General features: G+C 39.4%; 3 protein-coding genes and 1 long non-coding RNA gene across 5 annotated transcripts in view; 2 read left to right on the top strand and 2 right to left on the bottom strand.

The window, feature by feature from the left end:
* Nucleotides 1-1,969, top strand: part of ints8 (integrator complex subunit 8) — a 12,360-nt gene extending 10,391 nt beyond the window's left edge. Inside the window, exons 23-28 of the mRNA XM_056399350.1 lie at nucleotides 1-101; nucleotides 462-512; nucleotides 982-1,055; nucleotides 1,141-1,205; nucleotides 1,298-1,341; nucleotides 1,765-1,969. The exon at nucleotides 1-101 is cut by the window's left edge and continues 3 nt beyond it. Of these exons, the coding sequence (XP_056255325.1) occupies nucleotides 1-101; nucleotides 462-512; nucleotides 982-1,055; nucleotides 1,141-1,205; nucleotides 1,298-1,341; nucleotides 1,765-1,881 (452 nt within the window). The 3' untranslated portion in view covers nucleotides 1,882-1,969. The remainder of the gene's footprint in view (nucleotides 102-461; nucleotides 513-981; nucleotides 1,056-1,140; nucleotides 1,206-1,297; nucleotides 1,342-1,764) is intronic.
* Nucleotides 1,913-7,536, bottom strand: LOC130183724 (G1/S-specific cyclin-E2-like). Its single transcript, XM_056399351.1, has 12 exons — nucleotides 7,183-7,536; nucleotides 6,225-6,256; nucleotides 6,065-6,116; nucleotides 5,907-5,957; nucleotides 5,473-5,621; nucleotides 5,250-5,385; nucleotides 4,995-5,141; nucleotides 4,519-4,614; nucleotides 4,287-4,421; nucleotides 3,907-4,018; nucleotides 3,627-3,781; nucleotides 1,913-2,649 (listed from the first exon to the last, which is right to left on the bottom strand). The coding sequence occupies exons 2-12, from the start codon at nucleotides 6,236-6,238 to the stop codon at nucleotides 2,566-2,568; spliced, it is 1,131 nt and encodes a 376-aa protein (XP_056255326.1). The 5' UTR covers nucleotides 6,239-6,256; nucleotides 7,183-7,536; the 3' UTR covers nucleotides 1,913-2,565.
* A 1,037-nt stretch (nucleotides 7,537-8,573) lies between these two features.
* LOC130183294 (T-cell differentiation antigen CD6-like) lies at nucleotides 8,574-19,098 on the top strand. Of its 2 annotated transcripts, none has more exons than XM_056398583.1 (13): nucleotides 8,574-8,687; nucleotides 9,975-10,070; nucleotides 11,556-11,837; nucleotides 12,552-12,866; nucleotides 14,275-14,589; nucleotides 15,119-15,181; nucleotides 15,325-15,468; nucleotides 16,360-16,491; nucleotides 16,599-16,721; nucleotides 16,953-17,027; nucleotides 18,056-18,223; nucleotides 18,372-18,455; nucleotides 18,537-19,098. In XM_056398583.1, the coding sequence occupies exons 1-13, from the start codon at nucleotides 8,636-8,638 to the stop codon at nucleotides 18,605-18,607; spliced, it is 1,920 nt and encodes a 639-aa protein (XP_056254558.1). In that variant the 5' UTR covers nucleotides 8,574-8,635; the 3' UTR covers nucleotides 18,608-19,098. The 2 variants fall into 2 exon arrangements, with proteins under 2 accessions (XP_056254558.1, XP_056254559.1); XM_056398584.1 differs by having other exon boundaries at nucleotides 15,328-15,468.
* LOC130183295 (uncharacterized) lies at nucleotides 12,738-14,385 on the bottom strand. Its single transcript, XR_008829809.1, has 3 exons — nucleotides 14,297-14,385; nucleotides 13,280-13,349; nucleotides 12,738-12,828 (listed from the first exon to the last, which is right to left on the bottom strand). It is a non-coding gene; the product is annotated as an uncharacterized LOC130183295 (long non-coding RNA).
* Nucleotides 19,099-20,000: the final 902 nt, after the last annotated feature.

Consider the following 20,000-nt stretch of genomic DNA (forward strand, 5'->3'; position numbering starts at 1 on the left):
CCAATCAGTACTCTGCTGCCCTGAACCTCTACCTGCAGGCTGGAGCCGTGAGCTCCGACTTCTTCACCAAACCTGTGCCGCCCGACGTCTACACCGACCAGGTGGAATTAAAATTAAAAAAAAGTTTTTCTTTTTAATCAAATCCAGAGAAACTTAAATTATTTTCTGTTCTTCTTTGAATAAATTACAATGATGTAAAAAGATCAACAGCCTCCGTCTGGATCCACGATGGTTTAGTCTTTATTTACTTCAGATCCTGAACGTCACAGACTTTTATCAGAGGCTGGACTTTACGTCTCACTCACTAGTCGTTAGTACGAAGCCTCGTTAGCGCTGCCTCCTCTCTCCTGCTCTCTGTGTCTCATGTTCAGTTATTCCTCTGCCTCCTTTAGTAATAATTAGAATAAATATAAACATATGTGAACTGTCCTTTGAAATGAATCACGTTGTCTGTTCTGCAGGTTCTGAAGAGGATGATCAAGTGCTGCTCCATGATGAACTGTCACACACAGGTAGGAGGTGAAACACTCTCAGCACCTGCTTGTTTTAATGTCCCGATAGAAACATGGTGTCAAGACTTTTCCAGCCTCGGAGTCTCATATAGAAAGTATGAGTGTGACGCAGTGGTACATGAAAGATGCCTGGAGCAGACCGGAGACGGTGTTTTGTTTAACCTCGTTTGATGTAAAAAATTTTTCTCTTAAATTAATTATTTTTGCTTTGTCAGCGTTATTCAGTCTCAAGTATTGTCAATATTTATTATTTTATTTTATTTTGTTATTTTTTATTAATTAATTAATTTTATTTTTATTTATTTTTATTTACTTACTTTAATTATTTTATTTTTAATAAATTAATAAATTTTTTCTCTTGTGTGTGCTGTTCGGGTGTCGTTTGTCGTTCTGTTTGTTTAAACTCAATAAAAAAAGAAAGTATTTGACGGAGTGAAACTGGTTTTCCCTCGTTACCTGTCGCCCTCAGGTCGCCGTGCTCTGCCAGTTTCTGAGAGAGGTCGACTACATGACGGCGTTCAAAGCTCTTCAGGAACAGAACAGGTGAGTCGCGGCACGATACGCGTCACATGGTTAACCACCAACAGCTGCTCTGAAACATCTGTAACGTTTCCTTCCGTCACCACAGTCACGACGCCATGGACTCGTTCTACGACTACATCTGGGACGTCACCATCCTGGAGTACCTCACACGTATCCTTCCTGTCAGTCGTCTCCACTTTAATACACTTTATATTACCTCCAGTTCACTCTGATTCTTCTTCTTCTCCTTAATGCAAGTTCAGATATTCACCACAAACGGGGCGAGACTGAGAAGAGACAAATAGCTGTAAGTCGTTATCGTGTTTCTGATGTTTTTTTTTCAAAATAAAAGTAAAAATCTGTTGTTTATTTTTACAGTAGCTTGTCGCTGACCTTTGATTAACAACCAATAATATCAGCTGTTGGTGAGCTCAGAAACGCAGCAATGCAACACTCCTTTCAGAATAAAACATCACAATAGCTTGATATAAAGAATTGCTGCAAAAAAAACTAGACTTTCTTGCGCTTTTATTTTTTAGGCAAAATTGCTAAAGAGGAAGTGATTCTGCAGCTAACTTGCTGCTCAGATGGCGATCTCTTTCATTTATTTTGAAAAATCTTATCTAACTAATCCAGCAGGCCAGATGTTCTTGCTGGCAGGCCAGTTGCCGACCACTGGTGCAGAGACAGGTTTGTTGAACTGTTTCCTGCCTCTTCACTTCCTCCTCAGATAAAAGCGATCGGACAGACGGAGCTGAACACCAGTAACCCGGAGGAGGTGCTGCAGCTGGCTGCACAGAAGAGGAAGAAGAGATTCCTGCAGGCCATGGCCAAACTCTATTTCTAATAGACACGTGAACCACTGTCAGACTGAGGGGGGGTGGGGATGTATATTTTTTATTTTGTGGTAGAAAATAAACTTCTATATAAATACAGTTCATTTGTACACTCGTTTGAAAATAATTGCAAAATCAGTTAGTGACCGTGTAATGCCCTGAGTTTTACAACCTGACTGAGAAACAGACGAACTGAAGACGATGCTCTTTATTCAGATGAAGCTTCATCAGGGTTTGAAATAAAGAGCATCTTCGTTCTGAGCATCAGTGTTTTCATCCGACATTTAGCTTAGATTTAACTCACCAGCTCCAACAGCGTCCTGCTCAACATTTAGACCTGAAGTTGTTTTAAAAGATTTTATCTGAACATATTTAATATGCTGCAGAATGAAACAATCAGTCAGTGTTAAAATGTCATTTTCTAGAAATAACATCACTTACAGCAAATAACAATTTTTAAAAAACATTTCTTTTCTGAATCAAAGCTCAGATTCAGTTTCTAAAATCTTAAGACATAAAAAGCTTTGGCCAAGATTCTATCAAGTACAGAAACATGATCCTGGGTGAAAGTTCAGCGACAGATTCCAGCGTCAAATTAACTCCCATCAAAACTGTTTTCCTGTCCGTCTCAGTCTTTGTTAGTGGGTCATGAACCCTGTGTCCTCCGTGTCCTCCGTGTCCTCTGTTCCCTCCGTTCACAGGTTAATGTCCCACATCTTCTCCATGCTGCTGGGAGGACTGAGGAACGGACTGTTCACTTCCTGTCCACTGGCAACGTCCTAAAATACAAAAGATTCACAGTCTAATCAGTGACTTCAGTGACTGTGAGGACATTTCAGCTTCTATGATGAAATACTGTTTTATCCAATTATTAATTACAGAAGCTAATTAATGAATTAATCCTTGTGATTCAATCTGCTGAAACAGATTCAGTTGGATGTGAGTGAACAAAATCATGTTTCTTCACAAATGTCTCAATAATAATAATAATAATGATGATAAATCACATCTTATTATCCCTGTTTGCACATTTCTACATTTTAAATATTAGACTTTTGTTGATTAGACATGAATTATTTCACATTTCACACAAAGAAAATTCAGTTAAAACAATTTATACAAGTTCTTGTTGAAAAACATGATGAATAAACTAAGGATTTTTACAATATGGCAGATGTAGGGTCAGTCTATATCTGATTGGCTGTTCGTTCATGTGATCGATCATGTGATCACTTGAGAGTTGCTCACTCAGCTGAGAACTTTCTTTGTTTAGAGATTTCTCATGAGATCAATAAAAACAGTTTAAATGTGATGATGTATTTAGAAGAAGAAGTTTCTCTAAAACACTCCCAGAGTTTTCAGGTTCCATTAGAAGCAGATTTCTACAGGAAGGTGAAACTTAAAGAGGCTGTTTGTGAGATTTCGTTTCTTCCCAGGAGCAGGTGGAGGTGACGCTCGCCTGACAGGAGCTCCAATCATCGTTTCCAAGACAACAGGTTATAATCCGTCCTCTGAGCAGCTACGTCTTCAGGACGCTTCCTCTAACCTGGTCAGTAAACAGCTGCTGATGCTAACGTTAGCAAAACGTACAAACAGCTCCTTTAAAGGTGTGATCACGTCGACATATATATTGATTACTGTCAGCATTAATTAACTACAGCTCCCATGAGGCTTTGGGATCGACTCCACATGCCGTCGCCCGGGATACTTTAACGTTTTTCCTGAACTATCAGAAGAAGAAGAAGAGATGCCTCACCAGCATGCTCATGTAGTCTGAGTGTGTCTGGATGTCGTGTCTGTCTTCTTTTGTTCTGGAGAAGTCTCTGAGTGTCGCTCGACCGAACCGACCCACCGACACAGCGAAGGGAGACATCCAGGTGAGACACGGCCGGAGGACGTCTTCAGACAGACCTGAGCACAGACAGACTGACAGACTTAGAAGACCTACACCTTGAACTTTTTCAGTTGTGTCTAGTTTTGATCCGGTCGCGAACAAATTCAGTGTTCGATCTTTTATCCTTTTTCTCAAATCTCACCTGAAACCTTTTCAACTTCTTCCTGTTGGAGGAAGTGACACAGGACTGAAGCGGCCAGCACTCGATACTGGAAGTCCAGAGAGTTTATGTTGAGGACACAAAGATCTAGAAGCTGACGGGGACAGAGGAGAAGACGTGTTTGACGTGAGTGATTAAAGCAGTGACACACAAACAGTCGTTTAGCTCCTGCAGCTGGAAACATCAACATGTGACTCAAGTACAAACACTTGTCTGAGGTTGGATGCAGCAGCACAGGAGCGACCTCTGACCCTCTTCATGTCTTACAGCACAATGAAACTCCACACAACACAATCTTTGTGAAGCTTCACGTCACATCCGTCTAAACTGAGTCACAAGCCGAATCCCGTCCGAACACCTACTCGTGTCATTTGGACGTAGGCGTCGTGAGGAAACTGTGGCTCCAGCAGGTCAGAGTTGACGTTCATCGACGCCACCTGGAGGTAAAGCTTCAGCCAGGACACGGCTGTTTCAGGACAAAGGTTCCAACGTAACGCCTGGAAAACAGCATTATGAACAAACTGAAGCTCTCTTATTGATTATTAATAAAGAACGAGGAATCTAAAATGTCGGCAATACTTCTGACAGTTTTACCTTCAAAATGATTAACTCCATTTGAAGGATCTCGTCCTCGTAGTACGTCCCTGCAGTCACATAGGCCATCTGTGAGAGCTTTGGAGGACGGGCTTCCTGCAGGGAAATAAAACACACTGATATTGAAAGTGAAATAAAAACAGAACAGTTTTCGTTCCCACCAATGAAACGACTTGAAAAGATCCGGAAAGATTCAGATTTTATGAAATGCTATTGAACCGCATCCAGAGAAAAACAAAACATGAAACCATGGTGATAAAGATCATGTTGTGAAGCTTCGGCTCTAGTTGCTTGTGAATAACTGAATGCAGTTGTTTCCTCTTCGCAGCTTTATCTGAGCCGTTCACATTTGTTGGATGAGGGACGTTTGTCGACGTGTTGTGAACCTGATGTCGTCTCTTCTCACTGTACGGCACCGTTTTATTTAATTTAGTCTTAAGATGTTTAGGCCCTGACCCCTCCCTGTTCGTCCTCACCTCCATCTTTGCAGCTATAAACAGACAGGTGATCCCTATGAGCTGCAGGACGCGCTTCTCAACGTCGCTCTGTGTCAACATGAAGCGGTCGAAGTAATCCTGAGCCAGGTAGAACGTCTGCCGGTGAAGAGTGTACGCGTCACTCACCTAAAACAAACCAACAGAGAAAACATTGTTGGTGCACTCTGTCATGTGACAATGTGCTGCCTGTAATGAATGAAAAACATTATGTGTAAAGAGGTTTCGAGAACTTGCCTCAATCAACCAGTCGAGGAGGATGGATCTCATTCTGGGTTTTATGGTCGGGTGTTTCTGCATGAAGCTTTTACTGTGTCTGTAATTCTGCTCCTTGCCGACCATCTTCAGCCACACATCTTCAGAAGAGCCCCATCTGTAACATGGGAAAAAAAACATTTATCAAACTGTCCACAACAGGAAGTAATCAGCCAACTGCGGCTAAATAACGTGTGATAGTTACCCGAGATGAGGCAGCGGCGACGGCCGGACCAGAGCGTCTCTGCCAGGGAGAACTTGGTAGACCGGCTCGTCACAGTCGATCCTGACTCTCTTCTCAGGACTCTCGATGACAGTACACGGCTTGGTGACACCTTCAAGTACCAGCTGGTTCTGAAAAGAAAATACATGGATATTTACATACTGCAGGTAAAAGATGTGCATTTTTGTTTTGTTGTTTTTAGTCTCAGCTGTGATGATGCAGGTCTGAGTTCAGGTTTCGCGGTTTTAGAAGAATTCTGTTTTTTTTTTTTTGTTCTGGGAACTTCCTCATTTTACTTCAAAAAAAGTTCAGAGGTTTATTCATTTATCTATTTTGTGGCCTTGGCCTGACGGGGCCACACCTGTGCAAAAACAACACAAAGAAATGGTAAAATGGAAGAAAGAGAAATGAAATACCTTCTCACACTGCAGCTTTGACAGGGGCTGAACCTTTTTCCTGTTGCTTTGCTGCAAAGAAAAGTTGTTTTCAGTTTATGTCAGACCATCTAGAAAATGCTTGTCAATTATAGCCATATATTATATCCTTTTTAATAATAGTTTGTATGGGCTCTTACCTTAGAAACTTTCTGCCCTGGAGCATTTTCAGATCTCTTCTGCAGGCGACCGCTGCAGAGACATGAAACTGAATTCAACATGGAGCTGGAGACTTGACAACAGCCCAACAACCAGTGGAGTTAAAACAATAATTCATAAAGCAACAAGAGAGGTCATTACCTTTGTCTAGTCATGGCTGTGGCTTCTTCTGTCTGTAAAACACAAGCAAAATCAGGAAGGAAAACCAGGAAGTTACAGTAACCCTCAGATGAAAATGACAGCCGTTAACCAGCAGCTGCAGCACAAAACACACGCTGATGAAAACCACAAATAAACCTGCTGCATCCTACCACGGATTTTTATCATCATGTATCCACAACACACTTCATCATATCGCGCCAATAAGATTAATAAGCGCGTAAACCGACCACGCTCCGCTGCCTTCATCCACCCAAACACAACCCTGCTGCTAAAACTTCAACCTGAGACTCTTTACATCACCTGTATTTTTATTTCCGGCATATTTTACATTTGCATGAGACAAAACGAAAGAGAAGAGCACAAAGAGGCAGAGAGAGTCCAGAGGTTCTGCCTCCTGCAGCAACAACACAAAGACCCAGGGAGGACATTTTGTCCTAAGTACAAATGATGAAGTCCCTTCAGTGTAACACTAACCCACGGCCTCATCATTACCAGCAATTAAACAGTTAATTAACAGTTATCTATTTTATCATTTGTGCGCCACGACCAGTAATTTAATTATTATTCGTTATATAATTATTATTAATCATCATCACTTTACAGAACCAGGAGCTGCAGAGGACACTTCACCAAGTTTAACCCGAGCAGATGTTAAACTGTGATTTCCTGCTTCCGGTACAGAAATATGAGTTTTTAAAACATCAGTCCGCCGTCACTATATAACAACTTTAAGCTAGTTAACGTTAGCTAACTTAACACAACCAGCCGGAGCACGAACAAACAACAGACTTCACCGACTCGCCGTCAAAATAAAACGCAGCTAGCATCAGTGTGAGAACTCACAGCTGTTCACACTTCACTGACAAACGGCCCAGAAGCGTTAGAGATAAAACACTGAGCTAAAGAGACTGAATAACTCTCAACATTAGCTTCTTACCTTCCTCGGCTCAGAGTCCAAATCAAACTTGCCTCCAGTCGCTGCTGGCGCCAACTAATGCGTTCGTGACACATTGCGCATGTGTATGAATACTGCCAACCCCGAACTATTCTCTTCAAAAATACATTTAAGTCTAAGATAATTGGCTGTGACAGTGTTTCCATAATCGTTTTTATTTCAAATACATCCCGTTTTTTTTTTTGTTTTAACCGCCTTATTAACGATATGAACTCGCTAAACCGACAACTAAACTGAGAAACTGTCGTTTTATGAGCGTGATTCAGTTTGTTTAAATCATATGTTTAGTGTAAGTATTAATAAATCTTTGTTGTTGTTAGAAAATGTGTGTAAACCGCATAAATTTTACATGAACTTCAACTTTTCTTTGTTCTTTTATTTTGTTGGATTTCCGGGCGGCCGGCGGTGGGCGGAGCTGTAGAACAGGACAGCCAATAGAAGAGAGAGTTGAGTTGAGCGCGTGCTCATGCAGCCGGATGTAAACAAAGCAGGGAGCTGTCAACGCGTAAGTCCCCGAATTTATTAATATGTTCATGTGGAAAACTGTTTTAATCAATGTTAATATGTTTGTGTGATTAACTGTTTCACATATATAGATATTTATTTATAAAAATAATAATAAATACAAAAAAAAAATGTATTAAAAGTCCCACTAACACACTCACCACCCCTCTCTTTATACTTACTGAATTACTATTTGGAGTTTCCATATTTAATTTATTCAACTGTCGACTCATGTTCTTAAAAACATTTCCCAAAGTGAAAGTCTAAGTGCCGTTTACATTAAACATGATCAACGTTATAGACGATAAATCGTTTCCTTCTCAGTTTCTCATCAGCCGTTTATCTGCGCGTGGTTTTACAAATGCAGAATATTCACGGTCCGTTTCAGTGACAGATAAAACAAACTTTGTTTTTCCTGAAACCATCCTGGTTAAAAGACGCTCCCTGTAGACAACAGGTAATGTCGCCCTCACCTGGAGAAAGGTAGAATCAGGTCACCAGCATGGACTCTATATAAATATCACCAGGCTGATGAACTTAGAGTTTATATCTTCTATCTTAGACTTAATATGACTACCAGACTGTTAACAGAACATCGTGTATTATTTTAATAATATTATTCCCTTACATGGAAAACAAAAGAACCTTTTTGCATCATTAGATTCGAAACAAGCTGCAAGTACAATATGTTTCTGATGTAATAAAATAAAGGACTGAGTTAACGATAGCATTCAGTAGTGAAAGTTTTTGTATCATGAATGGTGTTTGGGTGCTGATATCTGTTTCATTCACTTCCTGTTTTAAACGCTGGTAAATGGGAAGATCTATCAAGTGAATGTAGAGGGAACTAGAGAGGAAGCTGTGACAGATTGAGTCTGACGTTCAACTCTGAGCACAAACAACAGAAGCTGTTTAACTTTCTGTCAACAACATGAAGCTGGTGAAATACTTTTTAATGATCCATCTGAGCTGTGTCTGTCAAGGTAATGTTCACAGTTTTATACATTTATAAATATTTTATTTAGAAGTTTTTCACAAACAGCCGCGAACTTTGGCTTCATTAATACGGCCTGTAACTGAGACAATTAGACACTGATGTGATTACATGAAGTTATTTATATTTAATTCTATTTATCAAAGTTATTAACATATTTAGTGGCTTTCATTTACAGTGGATTCAGTTTAACTGTGTTATTAAAATTAGAACTGAAATTATAAACAACTGAATAGACATTAAATTATTACTTTATTTTATTATAAGAAACCCCACAAATTTAACATGGATGAAGTAACACACTGTTACTGAAGAGCAAATCATCTTAATCTGATCAGTTTCTGTAGATTTTAAGTTTCCAAATGCATCATTTTCATTTAGAAAACATTTTTCTTGAAGCAAATGTGGAGTTAAAAAGTAATTTAATTGTTGAAAACATGGAGAAATATCATTCACGTTTGTAGACATTTGACCTTTTTAGCGTATCGGATTTATAGTTTTGAACTTTGAATATCTCATTTTGAATCTTGAACTTTTTATGGTTTATATATAATTTTTTTATTCTAATCTTTTAGCACAACTGTAGGAATGTGCCACATTCAATACTTTGATAAATAAACCTTTGAATCCATTTGAATCATTTCGATGCTTTTTGTTGTGGCTGCTTTTGATTCAGTCTCAGCAAGTGGAAAATAAAGTTGGTGTGAAAGTCAGACAGGAAAAACATGTATCTCTCAAGTAAGTGTAAAATTAGAAAAATTGCACATGGCAGGTGTGTGTGATCGCTCCTCATGTTTCAGCCACACACTCACATCCTCGGTCAAGTAGTTCTTCAGAAGTCCTGTGGTGAAGGTGTTTGATGTGGTCTGTTGTGTTTGGGCCTGTTCACGCCGAGTGGCCGTCTGTACAGAAATATATATGACGTATAGGTCCGTATGTAAAGAGTGATCTCACCATAAGGAGATGTATTATTATCACATTTTTACTTCCTCTGGATATATGAAGATATAAGTTTATCACATATATGAAATACTCACAGTAAAATGCAACTTTATTAAAACAACATACTTACACACATGTCTGTATCAGCTAGACATACACTATATGTCAATATATGAAATTGTTCGAATTTCTAACAGGTTTCATATGTTATTTTTACATATATACGCTATATATACATGTATGTACCTAAATTATTTAACTTCATACGTACTTAGTCCATATTTCATATGTGGAAATTCATGCTAACACTCAGTCTTTTGTCTCTTTATTTCAGCTCTTCAGAACTCATCCACTCCAACAGACACAACTGAAGCCCCAGTGAAAACAGAGGGAAACAGCACAGAAGGAAAGAAACAAGAGGAATCCAACAGTAAGTCAGACATTTGCCTTATTTGAAATGATCTCATATAGACATGTACAAACACACAGTTACAGCAGAACTTCACGGAACACCTTTTGACCAGGATCAGGTTAACACAATGCGGAGGCTGCTGAATCTTCTGCTCTTATTGTGACAGGATGTGGGCTGACCTGTTTGTGAAACACATCTTGGTGAATTTTGCAGCTGCAAATCAAACTGTGAGATTGCAAAGCGACTCTCCCACGCAGACTCTGTTTGTCTCTGCTCTGCAGGGGACGTTTGTCTCTGTTTCGCTGTAGCTTCTGCTTTAACTGCGTCCTCCACATCACACTGTGTCCCAGAATGATCTCGGCCTAAAACTTCCTACATTCAGAATCGTAGAAATATAATTTACCAAAGTTACAGTAGTTAAATAATAAAATAAACCACATTCTAACTGGAATTTACACAGAGAATCAGAGCTGAGAAATCTAAAGATTAGAATTAATATCAAGGTGTTACGGTAAAAAGGAAAAATATGATTTATTTCTATTTTTTATTTTTTATAGCACATTATTCACCAACGTGCTACTATAAAATATTTTTAGGAATTTTAAATCTGATGCGATATAGAATCACATTTTAGAAAATTTCATAAACACAAACAAACATAATCATAAATTTCCACAATGTGAATAAGTAAAGAAAACGCTCAGCGGTGTGTTTGAAATAGTCACTTCAGTCCCATCAGCACATTAACAAAGTAATTACATTTTAAATTTTGTAAATAGTCATTAAGTTCTAAATGTAAATTCTAAACTACTTGTGGAAGATGTAAATTGATTATTGTCAGTAAAAGGAAATGATGGAGCTCGTGCTGTTTCCTGTTTAAATGTTAAATTTATTGAAGTCAGTGAAATACTTCAAAGGAAATTCAGCTGCTTTAATTAAAGATAAATCAGATTTTGGTGCCAAATCAGCTCTTAATTGTCTTTGATTATTTATTTATCATTATCTTTGTTTTTCCTCTTTATCTTTCTTTAGTCTGAACTTTACAGTCACATTCATATTTCACACATGGGAAAGTTGTGGGCTCCTCGTGTGACACCCACTGTGCTGTGATCTGACGTGTCAACACAGAGTCTGACGTTCGGTCAAGTGGTTTCTCTTCAAACGAGTGATACATGATCACCTCATGTGGTTACATGTGTTTGATGAGGCGATGTTGGGAGACATGCTGTGATAAAGTTTCATCAGGATCAGTCCCACATAAACCTCGGTTCTCACCAGAGCACCAAATGTGTATGAATCCACCTTGTAAAATAGTCCCCTTTAAAAAATGTGCCGTTTCCTCCTGTTTGAGTAAAGTTTGCGTAATGAAACTTCATCACGTGTCCACTTTTGGGAAAACGTGGTTTTTCTGAAGAGCACCAGTCAGACTAGAATTAGAGAACCAGGATCTAAACCCTCTTTGTGTGTGTTGTGTGTGTTGTGTGTGTTTCTGTCTGTCCTCAGGTGACCCTTACGTTATCCAGCTGGCTGGTAGATGTGAGTGGACTCTCCGGCTGCCTGGAAACAGGAGCAGCGACGTGGTGTCGCTCTCATCAAACTCCACGGCAGCGTTGGCTGAACAGATGTGTCGGGACCTGGACTGCGGCAGCGTCTATAAAGTGGATCAAAGCAGCTCACCTCCCAACACCACCTGCTTCCACGGCTGTTTGTACAAGGATGGCCGTTTGCAGAACTGCTTGCAGAGCGTGGGAAGTGAATGCACCGTGATTACTTCAGTGGTCTGTGGTATGGTCGGCTCTCATATGTGTCGTAGCTGCTAGCTGAAATTTTGACTTTTGCACAATGAGACTCAAGTGAAAGTTTGTGGACAGAGACACAACAACACAACATCACATCAGCCAATCAGATTGACCTGGATGTCAAGTCTTTTCCACACAGACTCGCTCTGAAGACTCAAATAAACTTAATTCGTTTTCTTTGATATAAATTTAAGGAAGATGTAAAATTCAATTAAAAATGTAAAATATAAATATAAAAATACTCAAGACTCCTCTACAAGACAGGAACTCATACCCAGGTTTAATTACCACAAAGAAACTGACAAACAGTTGGTTCCAGTTCATCGCTATGCCAACCCACATGATGATGAAATACTGAACCACAGGAGCAGTCAGCAGATCCAAATTCAACATTCTATTTCCCTTTATTTTTCATTTACTTGTGAATTCGAATGATCTTTTGTAAGTTTTATAAAAAGTGGATTTACAATATTAAAGTGTTCTTATAAATGAATGAATGATCTTCATCCCTGCTTTAGATATTGTGTTAATGCTCTTTCGATGGGGCTCATAATAACTGGATGTAATGACTCATTATTGAATGTTTTTAATGCCTCTTTTTTACTGTCCAGTTAAATATCACTTAATAGGTTGATAACCATACGTATGAAAGTCTCTGCTCTGTATAAACAGTAAGTTGACAGCGTGACGTTGTCTTCAGGACATCAGCCTGTGCGGCTGGCAGGAGGTCCAGACCGCTGTGCTGGACGGGTGGAGTTGTGGAGGGATGGCAGATGGGGCACAGTGTGCGACGACCAGTGGGACCTGAGGGATGCTAACGTGGTGTGCGCCCAGCTCAACTGCGGCTACGCCCTCAACGTGACGGGACAGGGCGGCTCCTTCCCCCCGGGCAGAGGACCCGTGCACCTGGACGAGCTGAACTGCACGGGCCGGGAGGAGAACCTGTGGGCGTGTCCGTCTGCACTGGAGGAGCCCGACTGTGGACACAAAGAGGACGCTGGTGTCATATGCTCAGGTCACAAAAACATTATTCATGCAAACAGATCCATGGCTGTATCCCTCCGCCACTCAGACTAGTTCCAGGTTACATCCCTGTTTATCCAGAGTCATTTAAAATATTAATCATTTGTGTCAAAGTTGTCTGACCTTTGACTTTTGACCTTTGACCACCAAAATCTTATAATTTCATTCTTGAGTCCAAGTGAACGTTTGTGCCAAATTTGAAGAAATTCCATCAAGGCGTTACTGAGACATCACGTCCACGATGGACGGACAACCTGAAAACAAAATGGCTGCTGCTCTGAAGATGAAAAGCCACTAACATGAAACATGTATAGAAATAAAATACTTTTAGAAAGTTGAGCGTTAAAACATTTAATTTCATTCTTGACTTTGGAAACATAAGTTTGACAAAGAAATCTCACTTACTATGCTTACTAGCTTTCTGGAGCAGTTGAAAGCTCCAGGAAAAGATAGTAAGTGAAGCTTGAGTTGAGATCTGTCAAAAAAGAAATAAAAAAATATTATTTTGTTTGTTTGGAGTAAAAAAAACGTAAAGCATTATAAGACTAAGAGTCTACTGTCATGTTAGCAGCTCTGTAGGCGCTGTGCTCTCAACTGTGTTAGCTAATGTTTTCCATGTTTACCATTTTAGTGTAGCTAGTTAGCATGCTTACATTTGCTAATTAGTACTAAACACATTTTGTGAATTATTTTAATTATTTTGTTTTTGAGTCCACTGTCATATTAGCAGCTGTGTAGGTACAGTTGAGCTGTTTTGAGCTAAACGCTAATATCGACACGCTAGCTAGCATGTTCACAGTGTTAGCATGTCACTGTTAGCATGTTGCTAATGTTCACCATGTTCTCACCATCCTAGTGTTGCTAGTTAGCATGCTAACACCTGCTAATTAGTACTAAACACAAAGGTGATGAGTTGTGAAGGTATTTGGTCATAAACTAAAGTATATTTAGTGTCCTCAGTGGTGACATCATCAATAAGTGATTACAGTGAAAACCTCTTTGGGAATGATTGATTGACGTGAAGTTAATTTATTGCAGAAAAATCTTGATCTTATTTTCCTCTAATAGTTTCAATTCAGTTAAATTTTGATTAAACAGGATTTACTGGAAATGACATTTTCAGTGTTTTGCCAAAACACAATTACAATGATTTAATAAAATTAAAATATCAAATAAAAAAAGTCAATAACAATATTAATATAATATAATAAAATACAATATAATTATTAATATAATTAATAGACTGAATTATAATGAAATAAAGAAAAGGAAAAAAAGCAATAAAATGATTACAGACACACATACACTAATATATAGTCACACATAAACATATACATACACATAAGTAAAAGCAGTTATTAAATAAATAAAACCTAATATTGTTTGCTGTGTGTGTGCAGAGATGAGAGCGATCCGACTGACCGGAGGTCTGGACCGCTGCTCCGGTAAAGTGGAGGTGCACCGTAACGGCAGCTGGGGGACGGTGTGCGACCACTGCTGGAACATCCACCTGGCCTCCGTCACCTGCTCCATGCTGCAGTGCGGCGCCGAGCCGCTGCAGTTCTCCCGCTTCGTTCCTCCTCTCACCCACAACAACGGGACTCTGTGGTACTACAGCTGCGGCCCCAGGGAGCAGAGTCTGTGGCAGTGCCGGGAACTCATCAACAAGGCTCACCTGTGCGCGGGCTCCAAAGCATCAGGTGTCATCTGCAACGGTGAGCGACACAGTCTAAGAGACAGAAGCAGAGGAATTTATTCAGACAGAGTAAAACAGGGGAATAAAATGTACAAAACAGAAATGAAAAGCAGCTGTAAACAGGTTTCACTCATTTAATAGAATTTTCTTTTGTTTTCAGAAACTGATTTTAGATGTTTATAGTAAAACTCTGAACTTAAACTATTAGGTGAAAACTTTTAAGATGATATTCCTGCCTTTCTATATGCTAATAACAAAATGTTTGTGACCTGATTAATTATGCAAAGTTTAATTTTGAGTTTTTTTAAACACATATTTACCAGAAAGTTTTAGTTTGGATTCGTGATTAAAAAGTTATATGTTTCATATTTAGACAAAACAAAAAAACATTTAGATTTAAATTACAACATTTTCATATTTGCTGTTCAGTGTTTACAGAAAGTTTGAAGTATGAATTTAATGTTGAGAATAATTCTGCTTATAAGTGTGAAACTGTGCGTCTCCATCTGAACTGTATTAAACTGCAGAACTGTGTTTGTGTCCTGCAGGTTCCCGCGGCTTCATCACTGACGCCACAGATAATGCATCTGCAATAACCAGCTGGACCACAGGTAGATATTTCAGATTTGATCTCTTTGAGAAAAGACATATTAATGTTGATTGTTTAGAGCAACGTGAGACAGAGGAACATTTGTGTTGGTGTGTGAAGTGAAGAGTTCCTGTAGTGACAGTATTTCTGGGCCGTCCGTCTCAGCAGCTTCAACAACCCCAGTCGCTGCTGACGAGCTTTTCCTCACCGTGTCTCCGGAGCTTCTCGTCACCATGAGCGTGTCTCTCCTGCTCCTCGTGTTTCTCATCACAAACTCTGTCCTGTGCTGCCACTACAGGAGGAGACACGGTCAGTCCAGCCTCAACACGCTCGTCTCAGCAGCAGAGAAAAGATATAAACCGGATTTAAGCTGCTGTCGACTTTTATCAAGGAGGAGTTGAACTAAACCAGCACCTACAAGAACCTTTGAAATGTTTTAGTTCAGCCTCTAACCGACTATAATCTGTTGTTCTGTTGTCTCCTTATTTAATTAGTTCCAGTTGTGGAGACTTTGATAGTAATGATGGTAGTAAAACCAGTAGTTGTGATATCAGTCATTTTCAGTTCCAGATGAATTGTGCTTTTCATGAGCAGAAGTTCTCAGAGGTCGCACATCTCATTCAATTCAGTTTATTATTAGTATTATATTTGTTTTTATTTGTTTTTTTTTTAATGATTAAGGTTTAAGCATATTATATGTAACTGTATATATTTTATATTTCACTTTCACTATATAAAATCAGCATTTCTGAAATAATTCATCTCAATATGAATTAACATCAGGACACATCTGTAAGATCCTGTTTCTGTAATATGACCAGATAAAAATCAAGACAACATAAACAGACTAACACGAATGACACAAACACTGTAGTTTACAAAGTCTCCAGTCAAGATCCGATAAAGGAGCAGAGAAAAAATCTTTGGAAATTGGTTGAAAAATGAAAGTTCAACTGTTTAAAATAAAGTAATGAGGATGAATTTCAAACACTGAGAGAACCGACAGAACAGGAACCAGCTTCATTGTTCTCATGCAGAAGCTTCTTTCTCTTGACTCGTAACTCGTGGAACCAACATTTGTAGAACCTCATGAGACGCAGAACATTGTTTGGATTTGTGTGCGACAAAAGATCCGGGTCAGAGTTCAACATTTAATAAAGCTGACACGAATTATTTTTATCTTGCTTCATACGTCCGCAGCTTTCTTACTCCAGCAGACGCGCAGCAGCTCACGACCTTCCCCCGGACATCATCACAACAACTACGCCGGCCCCGTCGACCTCGTCAAAGTCACCACCACCACCCCCCCCACCCCCCCGCTGCAGACCGAGGGTCAGTGTTCACAGACTGTAGTGTCTTATATACTGATGCTTTCTGCCTTTTCTGTCTGAACATACACAGCATGTATTCACAAATGCTTTTGTGTTTGTCTCAAAAAGTTCCCCCCAACCCCAGGTATGTTTGGACCCAGCTCAGCAGCGCCGACAGCACGTCAGTCGATACGGACTATGAGCAGTTTGACCCGAGCAGTGACCCGTCTGTCCCTTTATCAACCTTTCAGAGTGAGACACCTTCTTTCGTTTGAATTCACCGTGTGTTTCTCAGTCTTTGCCTTCGAACATGTTCCCGCTGTGTGTTTGCATTTTGCGGTTGAAGCTGCTGCAGCGTGTGTGTGTGTGTGTGTGTGTGTGTGTGTGTGTGTGTGTGCAGTCTGTACAGATGCTGTTTGCACTGACTGTTTTTGCAGGACGGTTTGTGATTAAAATATTGCATCATGCATCGTTTGATTGCAGATTCTCAGAAGAGAAGACATGAGAAAAAGCCTTTGATGATGAGGACTTCAGGTCTCGACAGCCTCTTTGAGGAAGGTGAGTCGCTGTCACTTTGCAAAGATTTCACAGAGACGAAGATGCGACACTTCAACACACAAAATATTCCCAACAACCATCAGAGGAGAGACGAAGCACAAACACTGTCAGATTTTTAATCTCAGCTGTGACCAGATGTTAGAAACATTAACCACTGCAGGAGTGGAGGAACAGGATTCTACAGAATATATAATAATATACAGAATCTTCACCCAATAGGATCCTATAATATAAGACACGTACATATCCTGGATTTCCATATAGGAAATATATATGTACGTATTAAACAAAAACACATGTAAAAATGATATATGAAACCTATTATAAATTGGACAAATGCATATATCGACATATATGTCCAGCCATATGTATGTTTTATGTATGTGTATGTCTTAAACTTAGATGAGGCCTCTTCTTGTACTGTAATAATTATCTGGTGTAATGATGTCCCAGCAGTCTGATGGTGCAGGTTGTTTCCTGTCTCTCTACTACTGTTAGCATGTAGCATCTCTTTGTGCTATATGTTAGTGTTATCTGATGAAACATTTTTTTTCCATATATAAAGATTTTAGTTTAGAGACTGTTCAGGTCAGGAGATTATGAAGGAGGAGCTGAGGTTCTGGCAGCAGAGCTAAAGATTCTCTCTCCCTGCTCCGACACATTAATGAAGGATTAATCCTCCATGTTTTAATGTCAGAGAGGCTGTTGATACTTTCTACATGGATCTGTGGTTCAAGATTCAGTATATGGATCATACTGTGAAGGCATGAAATATGAACAGTATGTCAGGGATAATATCATATTTTATTTAATTATTTAATTATTTATAATTTTATTCATTATTTTATCTCATTTTACATTAATGTTTTTACTGTTCTTCATTTTAGATCAATGCTTTTAAAATGTTTTTATGCAAATGTTATTTCTTTTCACGTGAAGCACTTGGTGCAGGTCATTTCTTATAAGAAAGGTGTCGTACTATATTTTTATTATCATTATCATTATTATTATTATTATTATGTTTTCAGGCACTGAACCCACACACGAGGAGACTGGAGCCTTTACAAGCGTCGACTGCCTAGACGCTCAATATGCCAGAGTGTCAAAGATCTCCGTGGACTCGTTCGACACCTCCAGCACCTCCTCTGGGGAATGCTACGAAAACGTCACCAACGGCTACATCATGGTCACTCCCGGTCAGCTGAGTTCACTCACTCACTCACTCGCTCACTCACTCGCTCACTCACTCACTCACTCACTCGCTCACTCACTGGTGTCTGTGTGATTAACATGAAGCTACATTAGAAAGACTAAATGATTCACCTGTGTGCCCCTTGATCACAGATCCTGAAGGACAGTCGCCTGACGTCATTGGTGCTTTTGATCCGTCGAGACAAACCTGTGGACAAACAACAAACCTGAGTTCAAGTAAATGTCACTGAACAGATGTTACGGCAGATGTTTACACTTACACACGTTTCCTGATCTTTATCATTGTGTGATCACCAGGTGACGAAGAAGACGGCCCCATCTACTCCCCGGTGAGCCCTGACGGATATAATGACCTTGGAACCCAATGACAGACAGTGGAGGTCACTTAAGGTCACTCAAGGTCACTCAAGGTCACTCGGCCTCAGACTGACACTGTGACGTCTCCAGCTGTAAAACTGCACTGAAAGAAAAGACACTGTACATTCATCATGTACTGTAAAGGCCGAATAACCGAAGACTCAGAAGCCTTTAACCCCTGAGGTCATCGGATGTTTCTATTTCTATCTTTGTGATGTCACAAAGTAGAAATCTGGTTTAAATGTTGTTAGAATCTGTCGACTCTCCACTTTCATATTCTTGTGAGATCATATGTGACTCATAGCCTGTAAAATCTGGTTATATACATATATATAAGAAATAATGTATAAATCAAGAGAAATGCCCTTTGACCTCAGAGGGTTTGATTAAAGTGGATTTTTCATGTTAAAAATCACCTGTACCTTCAGAAGACTGAAGACTGTGTTTCAACATGTTGAAACATAAAGTGATATAAATGTTGTTAAAATGATGGTTACACTGACACGTCTCAGAAATGTTCTCTTTTTACTTCATTTAGTGTCGACATGTGGAAGTATTTTAATTTGAAAATCACCAAATGAAAACTCGCTGAGAACAGCAATGATCTACCTTCAATGTACAGTTTCAGGTATTACTGCAGGTAATCTGTTACTGTGAAGTTTGTTGCCTTTTTTCACTGGTGACAAGAGACTTTTATTTTGAAGACTTCTCATCAGGTGCCATGATCAAAGCGTTGCATCCATGACGGAGGAGACGGATCACGTGTCGTGGAAAGGATCACGTGAGGTTTTGGTCTTTCTCCTGCTTCGACTTCACACCAGCGTCTTGGAGCTGGACTTTTTTAAAACAGTCGTGTTGTTGTGCAAATGTAATTTTACTTTAGCAAAAAAGCAAAAAAAAAAAAAAAAAAGCATGGATTTCTTATTTAGAGAAAGTTTCTGCAGGTTCATTAATAAAGTATACTGAGATAAAATGAATTAAAATCACTTAGTTAAGGTGTTCTGTGATGGAGCAACTACATGTTCAATCAAACTATGGAGTTTAAACAGAATCTACAACATGACCAAAAGTATGTGGACACTCAAACATTACTCCCACATGTGATTTTTAAATGTGTATTTTCTTTTCTTCAGCCACGAGAGCATCAACATTAACACTAACTGAAACATTAGAAATATTCTGTCTCCCTACCTTTAAAACGGTCTGTCTGTCCAACAGTGTAAAAAGTGTTAAAGAGTTACAGAGGGAGGACAGACAAAATAATTCAATATAAATAAGGACAATTAGAGCGAGAAGATGTGCGGGGCGAGAACAGTGACAGTGAGTCACTGAAGGAGAGAGAACAAAGACGGACATGAAGAAAACATCTGAAGCCTGTCATGGTTTGATATAGCAGACACTTTT

Source organism: Seriola aureovittata, chromosome 16 (genome assembly GCF_021018895.1).
Source record: "Seriola aureovittata isolate HTS-2021-v1 ecotype China chromosome 16, ASM2101889v1, whole genome shotgun sequence".
Lineage (NCBI taxonomy): Eukaryota > Metazoa > Chordata > Actinopteri > Carangiformes > Carangidae > Seriola > Seriola aureovittata.

Excerpts from the sequence above, each read along its gene's own strand:
- LOC130183294 (XM_056398583.1), top strand. The coding sequence starts at position 8,636 with ATGAAGCTGGTGAAATACTTTTTAATGATCCATCTGAGCTGTGTCTGT. Across the intron at positions 10,071-11,555 it reads GAAACAAGAGGAATCCAACA|GTGACCCTTACGTTATCCAG; the intron begins GTAAGTCAGACA and ends GTCTGTCCTCAG. Across the intron at positions 15,469-16,359 it reads CCACTACAGGAGGAGACACG|CTTTCTTACTCCAGCAGACG; the intron begins GTCAGTCCAGCC and ends ATACGTCCGCAG.
- LOC130183724 (XM_056399351.1), bottom strand. Across the intron at positions 4,019-4,286 it reads CCTACGTCCAAATGACACGA|CTTCTAGATCTTTGTGTCCT; the intron begins GTAGGTGTTCGG and ends TGTCCCCGTCAG. Across the intron at positions 3,782-3,906 it reads AGAAGTTGAAAAGGTTTCAG|GTCTGTCTGAAGACGTCCTC; the intron begins GTGAGATTTGAG and ends GTCTGTGCTCAG.